The sequence below is a fragment of the Chrysemys picta genome, chromosome 6 (genome assembly GCF_011386835.1).
Source record: "Chrysemys picta bellii isolate R12L10 chromosome 6, ASM1138683v2, whole genome shotgun sequence".
In the NCBI taxonomy this organism is placed as follows: Eukaryota; Metazoa; Chordata; order Testudines; family Emydidae; genus Chrysemys; species Chrysemys picta.
Window position 1 is genome coordinate 68,468,380 of NC_088796.1, and position 24,643 is coordinate 68,493,022.

The 24,643-nt window shown below is 40.4% G+C and overlaps 1 protein-coding gene across 1 annotated transcript in view; it reads left to right on the plus strand.

The window, feature by feature from the left end:
- The window catches only part of MAN2A1 (mannosidase alpha class 2A member 1), a 225,035-nt gene that overhangs the window by 143,950 nt on the left and 56,442 nt on the right, over positions 1-24,643 (plus strand). Inside the window, 4 exon segments of the mRNA XM_065599246.1 lie at positions 9,321-9,486; positions 12,706-12,942; positions 13,050-13,172; positions 16,383-16,497. Of these exon segments, the coding sequence (XP_065455318.1) occupies positions 9,321-9,486; positions 12,706-12,942; positions 13,050-13,172; positions 16,383-16,497 (641 nt within the window).

The window sequence follows — 24,643 nt, forward strand, 5'->3', positions numbered from 1 at the left end:
ACCAGCGGACCAAATTCGGTGATGAATCCTGGTCACGTGACACCTGAGCATGTTGCGCGTATGCTAAGAAGAAGACTGAATTCTTGTTATCCCAATTATTATTTATGGATGTAATTTTTTTTCTTGTGTGGTAATTTGGTTTTTATAACAGAGAATTTATGGTCTTTGGATCATAGACTCTGGTGCCGTGGTCTATATGGTATACCTTATTAAAGCAGAACTTGAGAATTGCACTTAGCTTCTCAAACAGCTAAAACAGCCTTACGTTAAATAATCTCATTGTCTAAAAGATCAGATGTGCATGTTTTATTTAAAAAAAGAAAAGACCCTTCAGTAGGTGACTGGTAGTGAAAGTGTGTGTGAGTGCATGTGTGCATACGTGTGGAAAGGGTGCCCAACTTCTACCCACTCCCTATGTGCAGACTATGGATCCTGCATGCATGTGCACTCACACGTGTGCATGCATTTTTACCACCAGTCACCTGCTGATGATTTTTTTAAAGTGCTAGAATGCTGAAGTAGAAACATCCTTCTACTAATAAAAATTGAAAAACAAAAACAAAAGGGATGATATTCAACAGAATGCAACTCTTGTATTTTTCATTCAATTTCTAGAAGATAGTATGTGGTTGAAAAGATTGGTCAATGGATTTCTTGGCTCAGTTGGTTAATGCTGGCTGGCTAGAGATTACTTGCCTTAGATGCCAGATCTTAAATGCTGCATCTTGCTGGATTTCTACTGCTTGGTGCCCAGCTGCAAGGGTGAGGGAAACACAGGCCTTCTTGTCCAGAGCATGGTGGCATCTGGAAGCCAAAGCCAGAAGCAAGCAGTTGCTTTCTTCTCATACATCAGATAAGAAGATGATAGTCTGATTGGTTCCTATCCCTTGTAATTCTCCTCAAGAGTTTCTTGGTGAATCAGACAAGGGCACTCTCCCTTTAAAAGTCATTGGCATCATCCAGTGGGGCTTGATTAGGTCAATGTATGCAAACAAAGATCCTTCCCTTCAATTCTGGAAAGTCTTCAAGATGCTTCATGGGTTTGACATTCCGAGTCCACTGATTGGCGAAGTTAATGTCAGCTTCTATTGATCACGAAGTATACCAACCATCCTGTAAAAATTCTAACTCCAACTCCCAATTTTGGGGGAGGGCACAGAAAAAAGCTAGCAAGAGGTTTGAAGCAAAATAATAGTCATTCACACTCAGTCGTGCACACAAAGTCCCTTGTTCTTAAGACTAAGCAATTGTTCATCTGTTCCATAGACAGGTAGTTAACGTCACTTCTTTATATTTTGGAACTCATTAGCCATGAATATTTCATTTTTGAACAGGATTTGTGATGAACAAAATCTGAGTAAATCATTGGATTAGCACTTTGAGTAAATCTACGTACTCTTAAAAATCATGATTGAGTTCAGTTTTCCTATGTAGGCTTATCTTTCTCACATATTTTTATTTAAGAAAACATAGTATGAGAACTTTTCACACATCTTTGTCACAAGTACAGTATAGCTTGTAATGCAATAAAAAAAAAAAATCCACATACACCTTTTGCATTGTAGTTAGAATTCAGCCATGACCTGAAAAATCTGCATAGGTGGCACTGGGATTTAAATGACTAAGAATTGTTTATTTGATAAATATTTGACTTGAAAGTTAATATTATCAATGATAGATTCTTATTAATACGTTTGTCTGTGAACTTGGAATGTAAATTTGTTTTATTGTACCATGGGCAAGGCATTTCACACAGGAAATTCTAGTTTATGGCCTCGAGTGGACAAATGGATATTCTGTGCAATGCATTTCTATATGAGATGGTAAAAATTCCTTATCTCCACATTTTCTCCATAAGCATCTGCCACTCAGCAAGCTGACTGATTTATTTGGCCTGTATGCTTCACATAAGAGCACATAAGAACATAAGAATGGCTGTACTGGGTCAGACCAAAGGTCCATCTAGCCCAGTATCCTGTCTACCGACAGTGGTCAATGCCAGGTGCCCCAGAGGGAGTGAACCCAACAGGCAATGATCAAGTGATCTCTCTCCTGCCATCCATCTACACCCTCTGACAAAAAGAGGCTAGGGACACCCTTCCTTACCCCTCCTGGCTAATATCCATTAACGGACTTAACCTCCATGAATTTATCCAGTTCTCTTTTAAACACTGTTATAGTCCTAGCCTCCACAACCTCCTCAGGCAAGGAGTTCCACAAGTTGACTGTGCGCTGTGTGAAGAAGAACTTCCTTTCATTTGTTTTAAACCTGCTGCCCATTAATTTCATTTGGTGGCCCCTAGTTCTTGTATTATGGGAACAAGTAAATAACTTTTCCTTATTCACTTTCTCTACATCACTCTTGATTTTATATACCTCTATCCTATCCCCCCTTAGTCTCCTCTTTTCCAAGCTGAAAAGCATACTGTAGCATCTAGCATTTAATAAGGATGTTTAACCTTGTCCCAGTTATAATATGTTGAGACTACAGAAGAAATATTCATAAACTAGTTATAGCACATTAGTTCGCTGTGTAACATGATGTACAGATTAAGATGCTGTTTTCCAAGATCACCACTAATCTATATGTAATCTAATTATTTTTCAAATCTTAGAAGTTAGATTTCTCTAGACTCATAGCTCTCCTCTGGTATACAATAATTTTCTCTCTCATAGGCACTTGCTGCTCTAAGATCCATTACAACTGGGTTTATAATGAAATATAATAAAGAAGAGTAAGTCACTAAAATATGTATGTACACTGCTCTTTCAGTGCTTTTTCTGTGTTCACACTTTATTGGCCCTTTTTCTGTCATCCCTTTTTTTCCTTTCTGCACAGGATTATTTGTTGCTTTGGTGCATACTCTAGATTCTTGGATGCATCTCTTTGATGCTTTCTTTTTTTAGGTTTTCTTCCTGCATTTCCAGGAAAGAAGTTCAGCGGCTTCAAACAATGTGCCTGTGGTAGAAAAGTTTTAGTCATGGATGAGCATTACGACTGTGTCCGCTGCATTGTAATTGAGCAGATCTGTCTGAAAATGTCATTGAGTACTCACATTTTGTGGGAAATAAGAAATTCCTCCTGGAAGCTCCCCAGAGGGACTCCAGGGACTGTTCAGTATCGGACTTATATTGCTTCAAAGGATCAATCCCTGAAACAAAAACCCAAATTAAGCTCTTCCACTGAGCACCAGGACTTACTGTTGATACAGATCCAACCCCCCAGGTTGCCTCAAAGCAATGTGCACTGACAGCATCATAAATTCAGGTGTCTTGAAGAGGTGGCATTGATGCTGCCTCAAATTGGTGGTAAATTAGCTCTGGTTATTGAGAAGAAATCTCAACAGCTGGCTTGGATTGAGAGCCAATTGCCTTTCACTGTGCCATTGTTGAAGCACAAGACAGGACTTGGAAACAGATTCAGGGAACTTCTAGGGCAGTGTATGATCTCAGACCTAGTTAGATTCATCAGGTTTGTTTTTAAGGCTGCCTCAACAACAGTCTTATCCTCAGTGCATAGCTGGAAGATCCTTCATCAAAATCTGTCAGAATTCTTGTGCAAGAGTTGTGCTCTTTTCAGTAATGTTGATGCCTGACTCTGAGAGTTGACTGTATCAGTAGGATCGCTGGTCTTGATGCTGAGCGTCTAGGAGCAGTCAGAACATCATTTGTCAAGTCAGTGCTAATGGTCCTACATCTTAGTGAACCGTAGTAAACTGCTTGACTGCAAATGGCAATCCTATGGTAGATGGCATTGAAGTTACAGAGGTTTCAGTGGCCTGTTCTTGGTGAGTTAATGATGAAAGTGTATATGGCTTATCAGATCTCCAAATGCAGTCAAAAAAATTTTCCAGCCCCTACATGGCATATTTTCCAGGAGCAAGGTGGATCTGCAAGCTAATCCAAGATTCCTTTCCAAGTTGGTGATGGAATAACACCTTAATGAGCCTATCATTTTGTCAATATTCTTCCCATATGTGCCTGCCCATTCCAGTAAGGTGGTTCGTCACAAGTTTGCCATAGTATGGGCCTTATTGGCTTTATTTGAAATGAAGTAAAGATCTCAGGGTCCTCTCAACTGATTTTTTTTTTCTTTTGGTAAACGTTCTTGCCAACAATCTCAATAGATTAAATGACTATTGGCTTGTATCTCTGATTGCCATTTCTTGGCTAGCCAGCAGTTGGGTCTCATTTGATCATGCTATCTGAGGCAAAGCAGCTTCTTGCAAGCCTCAAGAATGTTTCAGTCATGGTTTTATGACAGTGTTCACTACATATTTTTTTTCAAGGAACTATTTCTTGTATTTGCCTTCCAACTTAGAATCTTACTTCTCTCTGTTCCATAGAGCTGCTTCTAAAGAAGGGGGTGTCTGCATTTTCCTGACCCCTGTTTTGAGATTATCCTTACTTGAATTTGCCAGGAATTTTGAAAGGTTTCTTTTTATGAGGATATATCCTAGAGCTCTCTGTGTTCGAGTCATGTTTGTTTGGAGGCCTCATTCTTTCCATTGTATAGAAAAAATAGATTCTTGTTAGCTTGTTACCTGTTGGGTATTGATCTATGTTTTTATGACTGCCTGATGCAATGTTTTATTGTTTGTTTTTATTTTACAATGTTCCTTAAAGAACTTAGCCCAACAGTATACTAAGAATTTATAAGAAGGGAGAATTGCTTGACTGTAATTCTCCTTCTTTGAACATATGCAGGATTCACATTCCTCAATCCTACACCAAATTAGAGGATGTTTTTGAATTGATGTACTGTTGAACATTGTAATTTTTATCCTGACAAATTTTTGGTTTTTTTTTCATATAAGAGACATTTCAGTTGGTTATGTGTTAGGAGCAGGAATTGACTGGAAGGTTGTAGAGGCAGTTGTTGGCGTACATTGGCCAGGGTGTCAAAAAATCTGTATGATGCCTGCTGCTACAATTTCCTGTAAAGGCCAAAAAGCCTCTGAGCTAGGTTAGTTTTGCTTTCATATTGGTAGCTCAAGACACAAGAGTGAGAATCCTGCATGAAGGTCTCTTTTTAAAGAAGCAGATTTAGAGGTGAGTAATTTCCCGCTCTTCAATTTTTATTTAATTTAACAGTTGGTCTAACCAATTGTTAAATTATATTATTTGAAAAAAAGTCAGCTGTCTTAAAACAACTTTGAAATTTTCACTATATATGTAAGTAATTATAATTATAGTGATCACATTAGAATCTCTACAACTTTATATTTGCATAAATAATATTACTGCAATGTTCATGATAGTCCTTGGTCTTGTTATAAGGAATACTGTGGTAATGTTAATTACTTGCAAACAGTACTGGTGAAGATTTTAATGATGACCACTTCATTATCTATTTATTTATTTTATTTATTTATTAGTATTATAGGAATACTTAAGAGGGCCAGACCAAAATTACAGCCTGTATTTACTAGGCATGGTACATACTCCCAGTAAGAGACAAGATCTTTTTTCATGAACCTTTACTTTTTTTTAATTGAACCTAATGGGGAAACCTAGGGGGAAATCCAAGAAACAGTGCACTGTCTTGCTATGGAGGAGGAGTTTCTAAGAGGACTTTATTAACAGTGGATTAGGCCACACCTCACTGATACTTCTGAGGTAAAATGCTCTGACTGCAGACTTTTTTTCTTCAGGGTCTTACTGGCCAATCGAAACAGGAGAGAATTTTTAATTTTTTGAAGGAAGTTATTGTGATGTTGCACTCCATAATGTTTTATTGATATATGCTTATGAGTGTGAATATAATGTAATTGGAATATGCTTAATGCGAAAGGTCTCTTGTAAGGTATCACTACAAAGCTTATGATCTACTGAGTGTGTTTATCCTATTTGTTTGCATGTATTATTTCTATGTCTGAAGTTAGGAAAATAAGATATAAATTTGTATTACTGATGTAAGCCCATTAAGTGGAAGCCATTAAGGGTGCTTCAGAATCAATGACCTGTAAATGGCCTTCCTGTGTGCATGTGGGCCAGCCCGTGGGTAATGAAGAATGAGGTCTCACCGGACATGTGACCAGGTCACATGATTCGGGAATCCATCTTAAATCTGGTACTTTTCCATTTAGAAGGAGGGGTGGGGACCCAGAGAGACAAAAGATTCCCGCCTTGTGCCTAAGCTATAAAAGGGGGTGGAACAGAACAAAGCGGGCTCCCAATCATGAGAGAGCCCCTAGTTACCACCTGAGCTGGAACTAACAAGGACTGCACCAGGGGAAAGGATTGGACCCAGACTAGGAAGGAGTCTAGTCTGTGATGGAAGCTTATTGGAACATCTCTGAGGGTGAGATTTTACCTGTAAACAGTTTCTTAATATATTAGGCTTAGACTTGCGTGTTTTTGCTTTATTTTGCTTGGTGATTTACTTTGTTCTGTCTGTTATTACTTGAAACTACTTAAATCCTATTTTTGTACTTATTAAAATCACTTTTGTTTATTAGTAAACCCAGAGTAAGTGATTAATACCTGGGGGAGCAAACAGCTGTGCATGTCTCTCTGTCAGGCTTGGTCTACACTAAACCCCCAAATCGAACTAAGGTACGTGAATAACGTAGCTGAAGTCGACGTACCTTAGTTCGAACTTACCGCGGTCCAGACCCGGCAGGCAGGCTCCCCCGTCGACTCCGCGTACTCCTCGCGGCAAGCAGGATTACCGGAGTCGACGGGGAGCACTTCTGAGTTCGATTTATCGTGTCCAGACAAGACGCGATAAATCGAACCCAGAAGTTCGATTGCCTGCGGCCGAACCTGCGCGTAAGTATAGACAAGCCCTCAGTGTTATAGAGGGTGGACAGTTTGAGTTTACCTCGTATAAGCTTTATACAGAGTAAAACGGATTTGGGGTTTTGATCCCATTGGGAACTGGGTGTCTGGGTGCTGGGTGCTGGAGAAGGTGACTTGCTGAGCAGTTTTTGGTTAGAGTCTGCAGCTTTGGGGGGTGTGGACCAGATCTGGGTCTGTGTTGGAGCAGGCTAACTTGTCTGGCTCAACAAGGCAGGGTTCTGGAGTCCCAAGCTGCCAGGGAAAATGGGATCAGAGGTAATTCTCCTTGGGACATCAGGTGACAGTCCCAAGGAGATATGACTTAGTTTACCCTGATGCAGTGCCACAAAGAAGTGCTCTGAATGATGAGAGTAGGATAACTGCGAATTGCTTCTTAAATGGAGGTAGTTATTACAAGTTTTTACCTTTAAATTCAGATTAGAAGACCTTTAGATGGTGCCAAACTACCTCCATGTTTCATGTAGGCAGGATATACCCAGCAGTTGTGTTCCACACTGGTGGATGTCATTCTGCATGATGATATTGTATAGGTGAAGTAAGTCCTGTGTAAATGTGATGTCTCGTAATTAATCTAGAATTTTTTTTTTTTGCAGTTAATGATACTGGGTATGTGATTTGAGGGTTGGAGTTAAATGGCATTCTAAAATGGTATGCAATTATCATTAGTCACTGTTGTAGTATGTGCATAACTTAATTATGTCATATATACTGAGAATAAATTCTTCAGTTCTACTGAAGTAGAATTTGAAAAAATATTAAACATCCAGGCACAAGAAAATACTACATATATTGGTGTAATTGTGTTTTTCTTCTGAGACAACTTTTCCCCATTAAGTTAACTCTTCCATAATTAACTGTAGCTCCATCCAATGAATTGTCTACATTCTGAATTGTGATTTTAGTTTCCCATCTTTCTATTCAAAAGGAGAATCTAAATGTGAAATATAAAACAAGTATTTAATAAAGCTAATACTAAATTCTTAACCTTTAAAACTATGTTGCCTATGGAACATCGGTCTGGGAATAAAAGTTAGTATATACCCAGAGTGGTGAAACCCTTTATTTATTGAGTGGGACTTCTTCAGCTGGTCTCTGAAACTTTATTACTTAAGTTAATCTTTCCCCTACTGTCAGCTGGCAAGTGGCATGTTCCATGGTGCCTGGTATGAAGCTGTACTTTTTCTAAACTAGTTAGCAAAGCCAGAAGTTGTAAACTGACTAGCTGGCCAGTGGCCATTTATGATTACCTGTTACTCCTGTTCTTCTCCATGCTCCCTCTCACTCCTTCTCTTCTCATCTTTCTTGCCTTTCTAGTTCATCACTTTTTCCCAGCTGTCCTTTCTGCCTCATCTTTCTGGCTTACCACAACTCCCTGTTGTCATCCAACTCTCTCCTGTGCTTAGGAACTTGCCCAGCAGTTATTACTACCTTCATCTTCTTATTCTGTAACTCTAAACTTATTCCTTCTTCCCCTTCCCCCACACACAATCACATATTGAGGAAAATAATCGGAGTTATGCTGTTATACCATGCCTTGGAGATTTTAGTATTCCATATACTTAACTTCACATGCCATGTTGTCTATGTCTATATAGCAAGGAAATACTCCTATAACTTGGGCTTGTAGCCAGTCAACTTGTAACTTGTCAGGTCTGTATTTTCTGGTGAATACGTTTATCAATCCAATGTGTGGTATTTTGCACTTTTCATAATAAATATGTTATGTGGAAAGATTACATACACACAAACATGTTTTACAAATAGATACAAAGTTCCTGGAAATATTTCCATGCAGTATTTATGATAATAGTTAAGCATGTAACTTTGAAGACATAAATGAGTATTGATACTTTAAACTGCATTCATATGATCATATGGAAAAAGAATATATATACAATCTCTTTATAACCAGAATGTATATCCAATCTAGTTATAACCAGATTTCAATAAAGGCTATTATTTTTCCTATCACTGTTTTTTCCCCCCCTCAAACCTACTGCTGAGGCTGAAAGTTATTTAAAAAATGAAGGTCTTAACAAATTCTTACTAAAATGTTTTAAAATCTTTGCCTTTTGATATTTACACTGAACCCAATAGGAAGCTATCCTCCTTATTTTACGTAATTTACAAATAAACAGAATTGAACAGTGAACAGACTTGTACTCTTGGTGTTCAATAATTCAGTCTTTTAAAAAATATTTCCATTGAAGGCAATCTTTGCATTAAGACTGTATTTGGCTAAACAAAATTCCTAAGCATCTCATTTTCTAAACGTGTATAGAATTTTTGTGAGTACCATAAGATACGTCTTTCTATCTAAAGCCTATGAGAAAGAATAGCATTAAGAAAGGTGTCCATGTTTTTCTTGTTTACAGTTTTCATATATTTTCATTGTATACACACACACATATTATAGTTTTAATTATTCCACTTATATAATTAGTGTGAAATAATACAATAACTTGAAAAGAAAAAAATATTTTCGTAAAGATAATATGGCAAAAATATTTTTGCAGGTACCTTTTGGTTTATAATCCTACAGAACAGGAGCGGTTCTCCGTGGTTTCAATCTATGTGAATTCACCCAAAGTTAAAGTATTATCTCCTTCGGGGAAACCTGTTATGGTCCAGATTAGTGGAGTATGGGATGGAACAACTACAGTATCACATGAAGCATATCAGGTATGTCACTCGAAATAAAAAGTGTAAGTTATACTGATTTGCACTTAGATATGTGATATATCATATACTACTGATATGCACTTCACATTAAGGGAGAAAATAAAGAGAACTAGACTTCAAATATATGAATCATATCAGTTTTATAAAGAAGATTCTGTGTGTGTGAGAGAGAAGGAATAATTAAATCATTTTGGTCTTCATTTAGGCCTAAGAAATACAGTAGCACCAACTTTCTAAACTTCATTACTTTTTGTGATATTACCAAAGCTTAATACTGGATTAAGTGTTTCAGTAATGAGCCTCGTTTTGAGGAATTTATTATTTGGTATCCATTTAAAATTGCTTTGGGTTGAAACTTAGAGTGTATGTGTTTAACTAGAATTTTTCCCCCTAACTTTTCTACAAGTGCATTGATCTCTGTATCTTGTTTACATTTCTGTTTATCCATGTTTGAGTCAGAAAAGTGGATATGTTGAAATATTTGTTTTAAAGTTGTTGAAAATTGTTTGAATAGCAGCTGCTGTGTACATGTGTTAAATACTTCGTTTCTTTAGCCCCATTAATTTAAATGGCAATTAGACATCACAGGGATGTTATAGCCATTTCACTGCATTTCTGAGGGGCTGTATGTACTTGAATTCGATGCCCTGGTTACAAGTAGAGCCCTGAGGCCAATTTTGAAGTGTTTCAAGTAATGATTTTTGTAACTTTTCCTTTTTAATAAATAGTCTTACACATACAAGGATTTTTCTTTTACCCCAAAATAACAACAATATCACAGATTCAAATCTTAGTCTCTTAGAACTTCACAGAGCAGTGGAATGAAAACTCCCATTCTTTGGAAGGCTATGTTTTTTATAGTGTGCAGTGTATCAGGCCACACTATTAAATGTATTTTGCTTAAGGGAAACTGTTTCTATTAAAAATAGACTTTAGCTCCTCCTTATGCGAGGATTAAAGACTCAAGCCAAGGAAATAGGGTCCCTTTCTTACTAAGTGAGAGGCTCAGATATGAAGACTTCTTTTTTTTTTTTTTTTTTTTTTTTTTAAAAGGTCTACAATGGTGGTGATAGCACTATCATTCCAACAAATAAAAAATGCCCCCCCCCCCCAATATGCAATGCTCACTGTTGGAGGGAGTGTTGAGAGATGTGAACATTTACACTTTGTGTGAAAGTGAGTATCACAGAACTATTGAACTAAAGTATTAGAACACATTTTTTTAAAAAAAAGTAACATAAGGTGTACATTTTAAGAATCCATTGTTAATCTCTCTTGGATTATCATTTTAATTAATCAGTTCTTTGGAGTACACAGCCTTAATATCATAACTTCTGTTATGAGAAGTTCAGAAGAGAAAAACACTCCCCTTACTCTTTCTTGGTAGGGAAAAAAAAGGGGGGGATGGGGGAATGATTGTAGCAGAGAAGTCAACACAGCAAATTCATACCTAACAGGGCGTACAAAGAAATATACTAATAGTAATATATGGATATAATAGTATATTAGTGTACTAAGACTACATTTTTTTAAAATACTTGTTATTGAAAGAAATGTTGATACTAGTCGTTATATTCTTAGAAGGTCTCATACTGGCAGGATACATGCAATATAAAGGTACAGCTGAATCCTAAGAAAATAGGGACACTTTATACTTACAAGAATGTTAAACTGGAAGGCTAAAATTTGTATGCTATAGGACTTTAACACATTAGTTTGGATTGTTGGGTTCTTGTAGACATATTGATTTTGATTCATAAATACCTTACTTCAGAATTAGGATTGTTAAAAATTCTGTAAATAAAAATTTATTTAAAATAATTTCGATTGTCTTTGTAAATGAACAACATTATCACAATATCCCCTAGTGTAGGAAGTTTAAGGAATGTCACAAATGTAGATGTAATGGTATCCAGTAGCAAAAAGCAAAATTGAAAAGTTTGAGTTCCAATGTGGCTCTTCTGTCTTCTCTTCATATCAGATAGAAAAAGCTCTGGGTAATGTGGACTTCAGAGTAATGTAGAGGTAAAATTCAGGTACAGTCAGATCCACTATCTGCTGTCCTGAAGTGGAAGAAAAAGCATAGTTTCCACCACTCTATTGACTAAGTGGAGAGGGTGTTTGGCTATAAAAGCATTATCAGAGGAGGATCTGACATGACATTTGAGCTAAGTGGACCTTCAGATCCAAAGACTTGAGCTGTAGGGTCTTGGATCCCTAGTCCCCTGGGTCTGGACTCTGATGTAGTCTACATTTCTCTGTACTCAAGCTTGATCCTTGCCTTGGAGCCAATGCCTGCTTTTGGTTCTGTCTGATAATTCTGAGAAATTTCAAACCGTATTGTATCATAGAGATTCTTCTCAATCATCATGTGCCAGTAGTTGTACTTTATATGAACTTCGCACTGAGATTTGTCAAAAAAACAATGTTACATGGAGCTCTGTTCAGATGTTTACTTAGCATTACTCTTTTGATCTGGAAGCCAGATTGAATTCCTATTTCAGAATCATTTTCCTACAATGTATATTCTTTTCAGCCCTCTTCTAAGGGGCAAATTACTGCTAATAAATCTCAAGTGTGGGGCTCTGTAGAGGCTGTCCTAGAAGGAGAAAGGAAAGTTAACATACGGAGTTCTGGGCACATTGTTTCCAGAGACCCACCCACCCTGTTTCTCTGCTGTGAAGATCTTTATATGGCTTCTAAGTAAGCAGCAAAGAATCAGTGGCAGTTTGGGCCACATTCCATTATATCCTCCAGTTCTAATCCATAATGGTATGTTAGTGTTGTGCTCCAACATTCTCTGCTTTCTAGAATATTTCTGACCCTTAGCATCAATTTTATGCTCATCTCCTTAATATGTGGCAATATGCTCAACTCAAAATTACAGATCATATTTCTTTATAGCAATAGATTAAAAATTGTAACTGTTGTTCATCTTAGTAAACAATGATCATGCCCTTCTGAAATATTACTAATCAGATGAATAGCAGGAAAAAAATTATTTGTGATGAAATATTAGAACATTTGATTTAATAATTTGAAATATTCTTATTAATAATCTAATACTAATTTGCGTTCTTGGAAATTTGGGCAAAATTCAGTGCTGGTGTAAATGTTGAGATGAATAGAAATGCAGCAGGCATGAATTTGGTGCAGTATGTTCAGAATTTTATTTTAATGGTAGTACATTTTTAATATGTTTTCTTCTTGCTCCAACAGATCTCTTTTATGGTGCACCTACCGCCTTTAGGTCTGGGAGTTTATCAGCTTTTGGAGGTTCTGAGTTCAGAAATGGTCTTGGCTGATTATAATATATATACTAGTGGAGGAAATAATGTGCAAGTGAACCCAGATAAGGTTTTCAAGATCAAGGAGATGCAAAATTCTGCAGATGACATTACTTTAGAGAACTCCTACATGAAACTATGGTTTTCTGGGATCTCAGGGCTTCTGAAGGTGTGTTGGCTCACAATTTGAAATATTGTACTTCTTATTCATAAGAATATCGATGCATAAAAACTATAAATGTGTCACCCTCTCAAATTGTAATTATTTATCTTTAGAAAATTAACACAAAAGAAGATGGCAAAAATCATCAAATAAAAGTGGAGTTTGCTTGGTATGGAACCACAAGTAACAGAGATAAGAGTGGGGCTTATCTCTTCTTACCAGATGGAGAGGCCAAGGTAATAGTACTCATATTATATTTGTAAATAAAGGCTTTCATGCTGAAAGATCCCCAAACACTTTGCAAACTATGTATAGAAGCAGTAGTTGACCCACCATTGAAATATAGCTACATCTTTTGTGAAGCACCGCATTCAAATTATGCATATTGGAATTTTAACAGGACACTGAAAGTCCTAACAGAACCATGGGATTTTCAATGACAACAAGTGGCCAAGACCTCATTTTCATATCTTATGGTAAAAGTGTATTGCAGATATTCATTAATTTTTCCTAGCTTTCCTTTCTCCCTATTTCTCTTTTTCTCCCTTTAGTCTGAGATTGGATATACTAAATTTATACATGGAATAACGTAGTGAATATGCTAAACTTTTTTAAGATTGTAAGCTCTTTGTGGGATTGGCTGTTACTTATGAAAGTCCAAGTGGAAAAAGCTTTTAATGCAGTACAAACAAACCCCATGGACTCCCTTACTTGCCTCATACACAAACTGCTTAACTATCCTGTTTACCTGCCTGGGTTTAATTTAGAGTAACAGCATCCAGATACATTTGACAGTACTTGTGGTTTATTGTGAACTGATTGAAGATAGACCCAGTGTCTTTGTAGCAACTTGTCATCTAATTTGTGCACCATTAAGAAAGCCCTTTGAAGTATAGGATGTTAATGTCCTGATAAAGCTGATGAACTGCTCATTTTGAACGGCTCTGTTCCTGTGATAGCTAGGAGTGGGAGTATCAATCTGATGAGCCAAAGGACTGCTTTTTGAAGTTGAAACAGACTGTAGTTATTTGGTTGCAAGAGCTCATAGCAGAGTTGGATGGCAAAAAGACACACCAAGAAGTCTTTGTGCCATCTAACTCTTCTCTGAGTTCTCAATATAAAATATGGTCTGTTTCAACTTCAAAAAGTAGTCCTTTGGCTCATCAGACTTGTTTTCCCTCATGGCAATCAAGAGAGCTCACCAGTAGGGGAAAGTTGTCTGAGAAATGGGACTGGAAACCAGCTCCTGTGACAGCCTCAGGGACAAGATTGCCCCATTTTTTGCTTCCGAGAGGAGGGAGAGAGGACTTGTCCCTGAATCTGTCTCAAGAGCCAGACAATCATCCTTTTTTCTTTAAACAAATTCCTTGAGCATCCAGCATAGAAAATTTTGGTCAGCAAAGTACAGATGATTCATTGGCTGGACTCATTGCTGGAGATCAATGAGTTTGGAAATCTGCTACTAGTAATAGCCTTTCATGCACAAGAGCTCCTCCTGTGCTGACCCCGTCAAACAACACAAAGAGTATGAACTGGGCAGTCAGAAGGAAGAGTGTTAGGTGAAAAGCTGTTACGAACAATTCTCTGTTCATTTCTTCCAACAGCAGCTCCATGGGGTGAACCACCTCTGGTTTCCCAGGTAAGATGCAGGAAGCCAACCTCAGAGGCTGGAGCCCAGTGGCTATTACTAGAGACTGGGGAAGCATTTGAGGGAAGAGAAGTCATTAATGGGTGGATGATGGGGAGCAAGTAGCAAGGAGGTTAAAAAAGCAAGGGACCCATTTCTACCCTCATCTTCTATATCCATGCACAATAATATTCATCTCTCCTAATCCTATAGAAATGTGCCTTTAATCTTCAGTAATGACCCTTGGACTTTGGCTCCTATCCTCAGCCTTCCTACCAGTAGTCCCAATCTGACAAACCCACTCTGGATCAGCAAACCGGGGCTAGGAGTTGGCAGTTTGAGAGGCGCTGTGCTCCTAAGACAGCTTCAGCTCCTGGACTCAGCTGTCCTTCTGTCTCCTTCTAATCCCCTGTAATATTCAGATGGAATGGGATGGGGCAAGGCTGAACTAGAACTAAAGCTTTGTCAGGAGTGCAGTTAATGGTTCAGCTAAGTCGGGGTAGGCAACCTATGGCACGTGTGCCAAAGGAGGCACACGAGCTGATTTTCAGTGGCACTCACACTGTCTGGGTCCTGGCCACCAGTCCGTGGGGCTCTACATCTTCATTTAAAATTAAATTAAACTTCTTAAACATTTTATAAAAACCTTATTTACTTTACATGCAACAATTGTTTAGTTATATATTATAGACTTATAGAAAGAGACCTTCTAAAAATGTTAAAATGTATTACTGGCATGTGAAACCTTAAATCTGAGTGAATAAATGAAGACTCGGCACACCACTTCTGAAAGGTTGCCGACCACTGAGCTGTCTATGCTGTAGTGGCTCCTTCTGTGTTTTTTCCAAAAGTATTTGTGCATTGAGTTTAAGCTAGGGCAGATCAGTGATGGTAGTTTTTCCGTGTGTGTGTGTGTGTGTGTGTGTGTGTGTGTGTGCGCGCGCGTAAACTGGCAAAAAAGTACTAGACAACTTCAGGAATTCCCTTTCTTTTTTGGATATCCGAAATCAGGAATCCCTCGTCCAATTGACTTCAGATTTTTTAGAAACATTCTACTTCAGCTCCCACAACTGACCTACTAATTTCCAGGTATATTTGACTATTTTGTGGATTTTAGGGGGACCAACATCATGCTTTAAATAGATAATCTGCTGCAATTTTAACTGTGGAGCTATTATATATCACTCCACAGTGGTTGGACCAAACAGACAAAAAATTCTTCCTGTTCTTTCAGCTGTGTTCACACTTCCTGCTTTGCTCAATCCGTACATTCATTTGATATGTTAAATGTGAACAGAAACTGTGTTGAAATCAACTGTTAAAAATAAATGAAATCATCTAACGATGACTTGGGCTTTGGGTATGACGTCCTAGGTATGTAAGCAGCAGCTGACAAGTATAACTTTGTGAGAAAGAAAATTGAAGCTAAAATATATGCAATCACAGTAATATGTTACTTAACATTTACGTTGCTCTGATCTCCAAAATGCTTCACAAATATTAACTCAATTTTCACAACATACCTGTGAGGTATGTAATGAAGATTATCCTCATTTTCAGACAAGGTAGGATTAAGAAAATTGCCCAAGACTACAAAGAAAGTCAATGTCAAAGTAGGGATGAGAAGTTATGAATTCCTAGTTGCCAATCTTGTGTTCAGATGACCAGACCTACACTCATCTACTATAGATGAAAAGTTATTTTTGGAGGGGGTTTAAATTAGGATTTAAACCTATTTAATAACTGATATGCTGTGGATTTTTTATGCTGCAAACAATTTTCATACCATTGTTTTAACTTTGTTTTTGTCTTTTTGCAGCCTTACGTTTTCACGGATCCACCTACCATAAGAGTTACTCATGGAAGGATTTTCTCAGAAGTTACTTGTTTTTTCCATCATTTGACACACACAGTGCGACTCTACAAAGTTCAGGGTAAGAGGTTTTAAAACTGCAGTTACACGTGTCATTTTATTTTCTGGCTAATTTTGTTGTTCAGTTTGGATCTTACATTAGATTTCCTGTGCTTTCATAACTTTTTATGCTTAGTACAGTGCTGGTCTAGGAATTGCCTTCTGATTGCAGCATTCACTGGGTTTAAGGACAAATGACCTATTCTTGTGTCTTGCAGCAGTCACTCAACTAAAGGCAGACTTAAATCCAACAAATCTTCCTGGCGGAGGACTCCCTCAACATTGGGAAATCCTCTTATGGTGTAGGGCTGCCAAAGTGGCTCCTACAGCATAGAAGCATAGACTTTAAGGTCAGAAGGGACCATTATGATCGTCTAGTTTGACCTCCTGCACAACGCAGCCCACAGAATCTCTCCCACCCACTCCTGTATCAAACCCCTAACATATGTCTGAGCTATTGAAGTCCTCAGATCATGGTTTAAAGACTTCAAGGTGCAGAGAATCCACCAGCAAGTGACCCGTGCCCCACGCTGCAGAGGAAGGCGAAAAAAACCCAGGGCCTCTGCCAATCTGCCCTGGAGGAAAATTCCTTCCTGACCCCAAATACGGTGATCAGCTAAACCCTGAGCATGTGGGCAAAACTCACCAACCAGACACCCAGGAAAGAATTCTCTGTAGTAACTCAGATCCCACCCCATCTAACATCCTATCACAGGCCATTGGGCATATTTACCGCTAATAGTCAAAGTCCAATTAATTGCCAAAATTAGGCTATCGCATCATACTATCCCCTCCATAAAATTATCAAGCTTAGTCGTGAAGCCAGATATGTCTTTTGCCCCCTTGGAAGGCTGTTCCAGAACTTCACTCCTCTGATGGTTAGAAACCTTCATCTAATTTCAAGTCTAAACTTTCTGATGGCCAGTTCATATCTATTTGTTCTTGTGTCCACATTGGTACTGAGCTTAAATAATTCCTCTTCCCTCCCTGGTATTTATCCCTCTGATATATTTATAGAGAGCAATCATATCTCCCCTCAGTCTTCTTTGGTTAGGCTAAACAAGCCAAGCTCTTTGTCTCCTTTCATAAGACAGGTTTTCCATTCCTCGGATCATTCTAGTAGCCCTTCTCTGTACCTGTTCCAGTTTGAATTCATCCTTCTTAAACATGGGAGACCAGAACTGCACACAGTATTCCAGATGAGGTCTCACCAGTGCCTCTCGACTGGAAATACCTCGCCTGATGCATCCCAAGACCGCATTAGCTTTTTTCACAGCCATATCACATCCTGTGATCAACCAATACTCCGAGATCCTTCTCCTTCTCTGTTATTTCCAACTGATGCGTCCCCAGCTTATAACAAAAATTCTTGTTCTTCTTCGAGTGATTGCTCAGGTGTATTCCACTATAGGTGTGCGTGCTCGCCACGTGCACCAGTGCCAGAAGGGTCGGTCTCAGTCTCTGGTGCAGCAGCAGATGAATTTCCTGCTGGACACCTGTGCAGCTCTAGGCCTACTGGTAAACAAGCAGAAATCCACGTTAATCCCAGTTCAGCGCATAAGCTTTATAGGGGATCTATTAGATTCCCAGGTGGCCACGGCCTCCCTCCCACGGGACAGATTCGAGATGCTCAGGGCTCTCATAGCCTCGGTCACGGCCTTCCCGGTAACCACAGCATGCGTGTGCCTTCAAATCCTAGGCCACATGGCAACATGCACCTATGTGGTGCGCATGTCAGGCTCTGGATGAGGCCCCTTCAGCTTTGGCTGGCCTCCCGGTACTCCCAGGCCAGGGACGGCCTGGACAAGGTCATCCCGGTGCTGCCAACGGTGGTGACAGACCTCCAATGGTGGTCCCTCCTGAGCAACATGCTCCGGGGTATCTCCTTCTGAGAGTCCCCTCCCTCACTAGATCTAGTGTCTGATGCCTCGGACCTGGGCTGGGGAGCCCACGTGGGGGACTTCAGGACCCAGGGTATGTGGTCACCAGGGGAACTAACCCTGCACATAAACGTCAGGGATCTCAGGGCCGTACGCCTGGCATGCGTGGCCTTTTGCCAGCACATACAGAGCAGGGTGGTCAGAGTCCTCACAGACAACACGACCGCCATGTATTATGTCAACAAGCGGGGGGCACGCGTTCCCGGGCTTTATGCCAGGAAGCTCAGCTCCTGTGGGAGTTCTGTATAACCCATGACATACTGCTGCCCGGCAAGAGCAACACACGCGCGGACCGCCTGAGCAGGGTGTTCTCCCAACATCACGAGTGGTCCCTGCACAAGGAGGTGGCCAGGTGGATCGTCCTACAGTGGGGCACTCCCCAGGTAGACCTGTTCGCCACTGCCCAGAATTGCCTGTGCCCACGATTCTGCTCCAGGGCGGGAGAGGGCGATGGGGCGATATCAGACGCGATCCTGATCCCATCGTCGGGGCCCCTGTTTTACGCCTTCCCGCCCTTCCCCCTAATTGGCAGGATCCTACAGAAGGTGAAGTCAGATGGGGCGAGGGTTATCTTCATAGCCCCGGATTAGGCCTGTCAACATTGGTATGGGACCCTACCGCAACTCTTAGCGGCCCCCCCTCACAGACTGCCGCTCCGCCCGGACCTCCTCTCCCAGGAGGACGGTCGTCTCCTCCATCCCAACCTAGCCACGCTCCACCTGACAGCGTGGCTGCTCTATGTTTAAATGAGGAGGAAGGGAGGTGTTCTGAGGATGAGAGAAGGGTCCTGCTGGAAAGTAGAAAGTCCTCCACGCATCGAACCTACCTGGATAAGGTGGTATAGGTTCTCTAGGTGGGCGAGAGATAGAGGTTCCTCTCCCTCTTCCACGTCTATCCAGCTTGTCCTCGATTACCTCCTGTCCCTTAGGACCCAAGGACTGGCACCCTCCTCCATCAGGGTGCACCTGGTGGCCATTTCGGCTTTCAATCCCCCGGTGCAGGACCTGTCTGTGTTTTCACATGACGGCCCGGTTTCTGAAAGGGTTAGATCGGGCATTCCCTTACGCCAGGCCCCCGGTCCCGCTCTGAGACCTGAACCTAGTGCTCTCCCGCCTCTCAGGGCTTCCCTTTGAGCCATTAACCACGTGTTGGTGGTCCCAGTTGTCGTGGAAGGTGGTGTTCTTAGTGGCTATCACCTCAGCCTGTTAGGTTTCGGAGCTCAGGGCCCTGACCTCTGAGCTGCTGTATACGGTCTTCCATCAGGACAAGGTGCAGCTCCGCCCTCACCCTGCCTTTTTGCCGAAGGTAGTCTCGGCTTTTCATATGGATCAGGACATTTTCCTCCCGATCCTCTGCCCTAAGCCCCATTCCTCCAATGAGGAACACTGCCTGCACATGTTAGATGTGCGCAGAGCGCTGGCTTTTTACCTGGACAGAACCAGGCCATTTAGGAATTCTCCCCAGCTGTTCATTGCATTGGCCGAGCGCATGAGGGGACAACCGGTGTCTACCCAGTGGATTTCCCGCTGGATCACCTCGTGCATTCACACCTGTTACGACCTGGCAGGGATTCCCCCGTCTACTAATGTGAAGGCTCACTCGATGAGAGCCCAGGCCTCATCAGCAGCCTATGTGGCTCATGTCCCTATTCAGAACATCTGTAGGGCTGCTACGTGGTCCTCTGTCCACACTTTTTCATCGCACTATGTGATCGTCTCCCGAACGAGGGAGGACGCTGGGTTTGGTAGGGTGGTGCTCCGCCCAGGTAACCCTTAAAGCTTTACACTTAAACTCCTACCCGCCTCCATCAGGTATAGCTTGGAGTCACCGATAGTGGAATACACATGAGCAATCACTCGAAGAAGAAAGGACAGTTACCTGTTCCACCCTCCTTTCCCTCTGTCAGAGTTGTTTGGCAAGAAGGAACTGAGGGTGGAGGGAGCACGCAGACCCCTTTATGGCGCGATATATCGGCGCCACTCCAGGGGTCGCAGCGGTGCTCCGCCACTATGGATACTGCTAAGGGAAAAACTTCGGCACCGGTGCATGTGACGAGCACGCACCTATAGTGGAATACACCTGAGCAACACATCTCGAAGAATGCCAGTTATGGAACAGGTAACTATCCTTTATTAATCCCTGAATGCATTACCTTGCACTTTTCACAGTTAAATTTCATCCTATTACTATTACTCCAGTTTACAAGGTCATCCAGATCTTCCTGTATGATATTCCAGTCCTCCTCTGTATTGGTAATACCTCCCAGCTTTGTCTCATCCGCAAACTTTATTAGCACATTCCTATTCTTTGTGCCAAGGTCAGTAATAAAAAGATTAAATAAGGTTGGTCCCAAAACCAATCCCTGAGGAACTCTGCTAGTAACCTCCCTCCAGCCTGATAGTTCACCTTTCAGTACAACCAGTTGTCATATTCACCTTTCAGTTTTCATATTGATCCCCATCTTTTTCAATTTAGCTAAGAATTTCCCATGTGGAACTGTATCAAATGCCTTACTGATATTGAGGTAAATTAGATCCACTGCATTTCCTTTGTCTAAAAAATCTGTTACCTTCTCAAAGAAGGAGATCAGTTTGGTTTGGCACGATCTACCTTTTGTAAAATCATGTTGTATTTTGTCCCAATTACCATTGACTTCAATGTCCTTAACTACTTTCTCCTTCATAATTTTTTCCAAGACCTTGCATAATACAGATATCAAACTAAAAGGCATTTATTTACCCAGATCACTTTTTTTTCCTTTCTTACAAATAGGGACTATGTTACCAATTCTCCAGTCATACAGTACAAGCCCTGACTTTACAGATTCATTAAAATTTTTTGCTAAGGGGCTTGCAATTTCTTTTAATATTCTTGGATGAAGATTATCTTGGCCCCCCGATTTAGTCCCATTAAACTGTTCGAGTTTGGCTTCTACCTCGGATGTGGTAATATCTACCTCCATATCCTCATTCCCATTTGTCATCCTACCATTATCCCTAAACTCCTCATTAGCCTCATTAAAGACTGAGGCAAAGTATTTGTTTAGATATTGGGCCATGCCTAGATTATCCTTAACCTCCACTCCATCCTCAGTGTTTAGCAGTCCCACTTCTTCTTTCTTTGTTTTCTTCTTATTTATATAGCTATAGAACCTTTTACTATTGGCTTTAATTCCCTTTGCAAGATCCAACTCTACATGGCTTTTGGCCTTTCTCACTTTATCCCTACACCACTCAACACCCAGCACAGGTGGCATTCCTGAAATAAGGGATGTAGCAATGGTGTGGCTGGGACATCCTGTTGCTCTGGCATTGTGCAGCTATTTTAGATTAGACTGGCCTTGAGGCTGCACCTGTGCTGAGGACCAGGCCATTGTAGAACCAGTCCCAGGAACGAGAAGTATAAATGGCTCCTTTGTGCCTCCCTACATCTCTCTCAGCTTCATGCAGCATTTAATGGGTCTGCAATCCTGACTAGGGTCTTTGGCTACTATACTGTAGAAATAATAGTTAAGTAATAATTGCTAAAATGGGGGAGAATTGTAATATTTTGAGAATTTCCCAGATCTGTTCCATCACCACCACCTCCCTATGGACATTGTCTTTTTTGTAGCTCAGTAAAACAGAAGTATAGTGGTTTGAAAGAGTGCAGAGAACATATTTTATTCCCTACTTTTTTTCAATTTCTTTATCACAGTGTTTTGATATTTAAATGTAAATTATGTTGATTGGGTTAATTGCTTCTGACAGCCAGAGCTCATATCCAGCCATATTGCTCAACTTGCTTAACCAATTTTATTAATTTGTGTTTTCTTCATGGAATTGCCTCTGGAGTAGCATAGCATGCAAAGATTTGTCTATTTGAAGTTGGTTGGGAACATCAAGACAGAAATGTTGGGAATCCACTTATTGTCACATCAGAACTTTTAATGGCATAGGCAACCATCAACCTGGCAGTTTGTAACTTTAAGGGTTTGAGTTTCTATCCTGAATACATTTCTTCAAATACAGTTTTTTTTCTAAGTAATTATACTTGTTGTTACCCCATGTATTGTGTCTGGAGAGAATTGATTATTTAGATGTGTATTTTAAGAGATAGTCAAGGGCAATCCGTTATTGTTTAGAGTAGTCAATATTTATTTAAACATTTAAAATTTCAGCTTTGAGAACAACCTTGTTAAAATGCCACAGACACATAAGACCAATAAAAGTAATTAAACATTTGGAAAACAAGACTGGTGTGGAAAGGTTGACAGAGGAATGTATGGTCTGTCTGGAGAAAAGAAGACTGAGAGGAGACATAACTCTACAAATAACTGTTTCCTTAAGGAGGATTGTGATAAGTTAGTTTCACAGTCAACAAAGATACATAAGAAATAATAGGTTTAAGTTGAAGCATTTGAGCAGAGGAATATAAATTAAATACCAGGAAAATTATCAGAATTCCACCTAGATACTGGACCAGGTGGAATTGTCATGATTCTAGAGATTCATAGATGCAAAAGCTAGAAGAGGGACCATTATGATCATCTAGTTTGACCTCCAGCATAACATAGGCCAGAGAACCTCACCCAGTAATATATGCACAAAGACCAAAATTGTCACTTCAGGTACAGTGGATGCTCAGGGGAAGTGAGACATGCATTGGGGTATTTGTTCCTCCTTTTTATAGTTTCAGTCCCCCTCTTGAAAAAACATTTCCCAGCTGGGAATGAGGAGACAGAGTCCATATGGAAGGATGTTCTTGCTGGCTTTTTCTCAAATGTTTGAGCTTCCTTTGTTTCCCTCCCCACTTGATGATTCTGTTTACTTCTTAAATGCAAATAAAGGCACACACACATTCCTTTGTCTAGGAGAGAGCTGTTCGCTGACTGTTTGGGCAGGGCTGTGGCGTTTGGAACATCTGTTAATAACCTCATATAGGAAAAACTTATAACTTTACATACAGTGTTGCCATACAAATTTTGCCAGGACAATACTGATCAGAAAATTATGAGTTTTCAAGGCAGACCTTCCAAGGCATACTTTGTTACAAAGATTTATTACAATAGTGTGTAGGTTGTGGATACAGGGGCATAGTCGATCACACCTATGTAAGTACTTGTAGACTCTGATCAAGGCATCTTTAAATCTCCTCTGGGATAAACTAGATAGCTTGATTCAGAGTAGCAGCCGTGTTAATCTGTATCCGCAAAAAGAACAGGAGTACTTGTGGCACCTTAGAGACTAACAAATTTATTAGAGCATAAGCTTTCGTGGGCTACAGCCCACTTCTTCCGATATAGAGTGGAACATATATTGAGGATATATATATATACACACATACAGAGAGCATGAACAGGTGGAAGTTGTCTTGTCAACTCTGAGAGGCCAATTAAGTAAGAGGAAAAAAAACTTTTGAAGTGATAATCAAGATAGCCCAGTACAGACAGCTTGATAAGAAGTGTGAGAATACTTACAAGGGGAGATAGATTCAATGTTTGTAATGGCTCAGCCATTCCCAGTCCTTATTCAATCCTGAGTTGATTGTATCTAGTTTGCATATCAATTCCAGCTCAGCAGTCTCTCATTGGAGTCTGTTTTTGAAGTTTTTCTGTTGTAAGATAGCCACCCGCAGGTCTGTCATTGAATGGCCAGACAGGTTAAAGTGTTCTCCCATTGGTTTTTGAGTATTATGATTCCTGATGCCAGATTTGTGTCCATTAATTCTTTTGCGTAGAGACTGTCCGGTTTGGCCAATGTACATGGCAGAGGGGCATTGCTGGCACATGATGGCATATATCACATTGGTAGATGTGCAGGTGAACGAGCCCCTGATGCTATGGCTGATGTGATTAGGTCCTAGATAGCTTGAGTCTCTCACTATGTACTTTCAAAACCTTGAATCATTCTTGTATTTTTTCTGATCCCTTTCCAGTTTTTCCACCATCTCTTTTTAAGTGGGGACACACATTCCATAATGGTTTCACTAGTGTATTAGAAGTAATGCCACTTCTCTACTCCTCCTTGACATTGTATCCAAGCCGGCTCTGGCTTTTTGGCCACCCCAAGCAAAAAAAAAAAAAACCTTGCGGTGTGGCTGGAGCGCGGGTGCAGGGGGACCAGCTTGTGGGGGGGGGGGAAGGGAGCAGGCAGGAGAGAGAGAGAGAGAGAGAAGGGGGTGGCCAGGGCTAAAGCAGGGGCGCTGCCACGCGGCTCCTCCCGCTGCGCCGCCTCCTGCCGCGAGGGT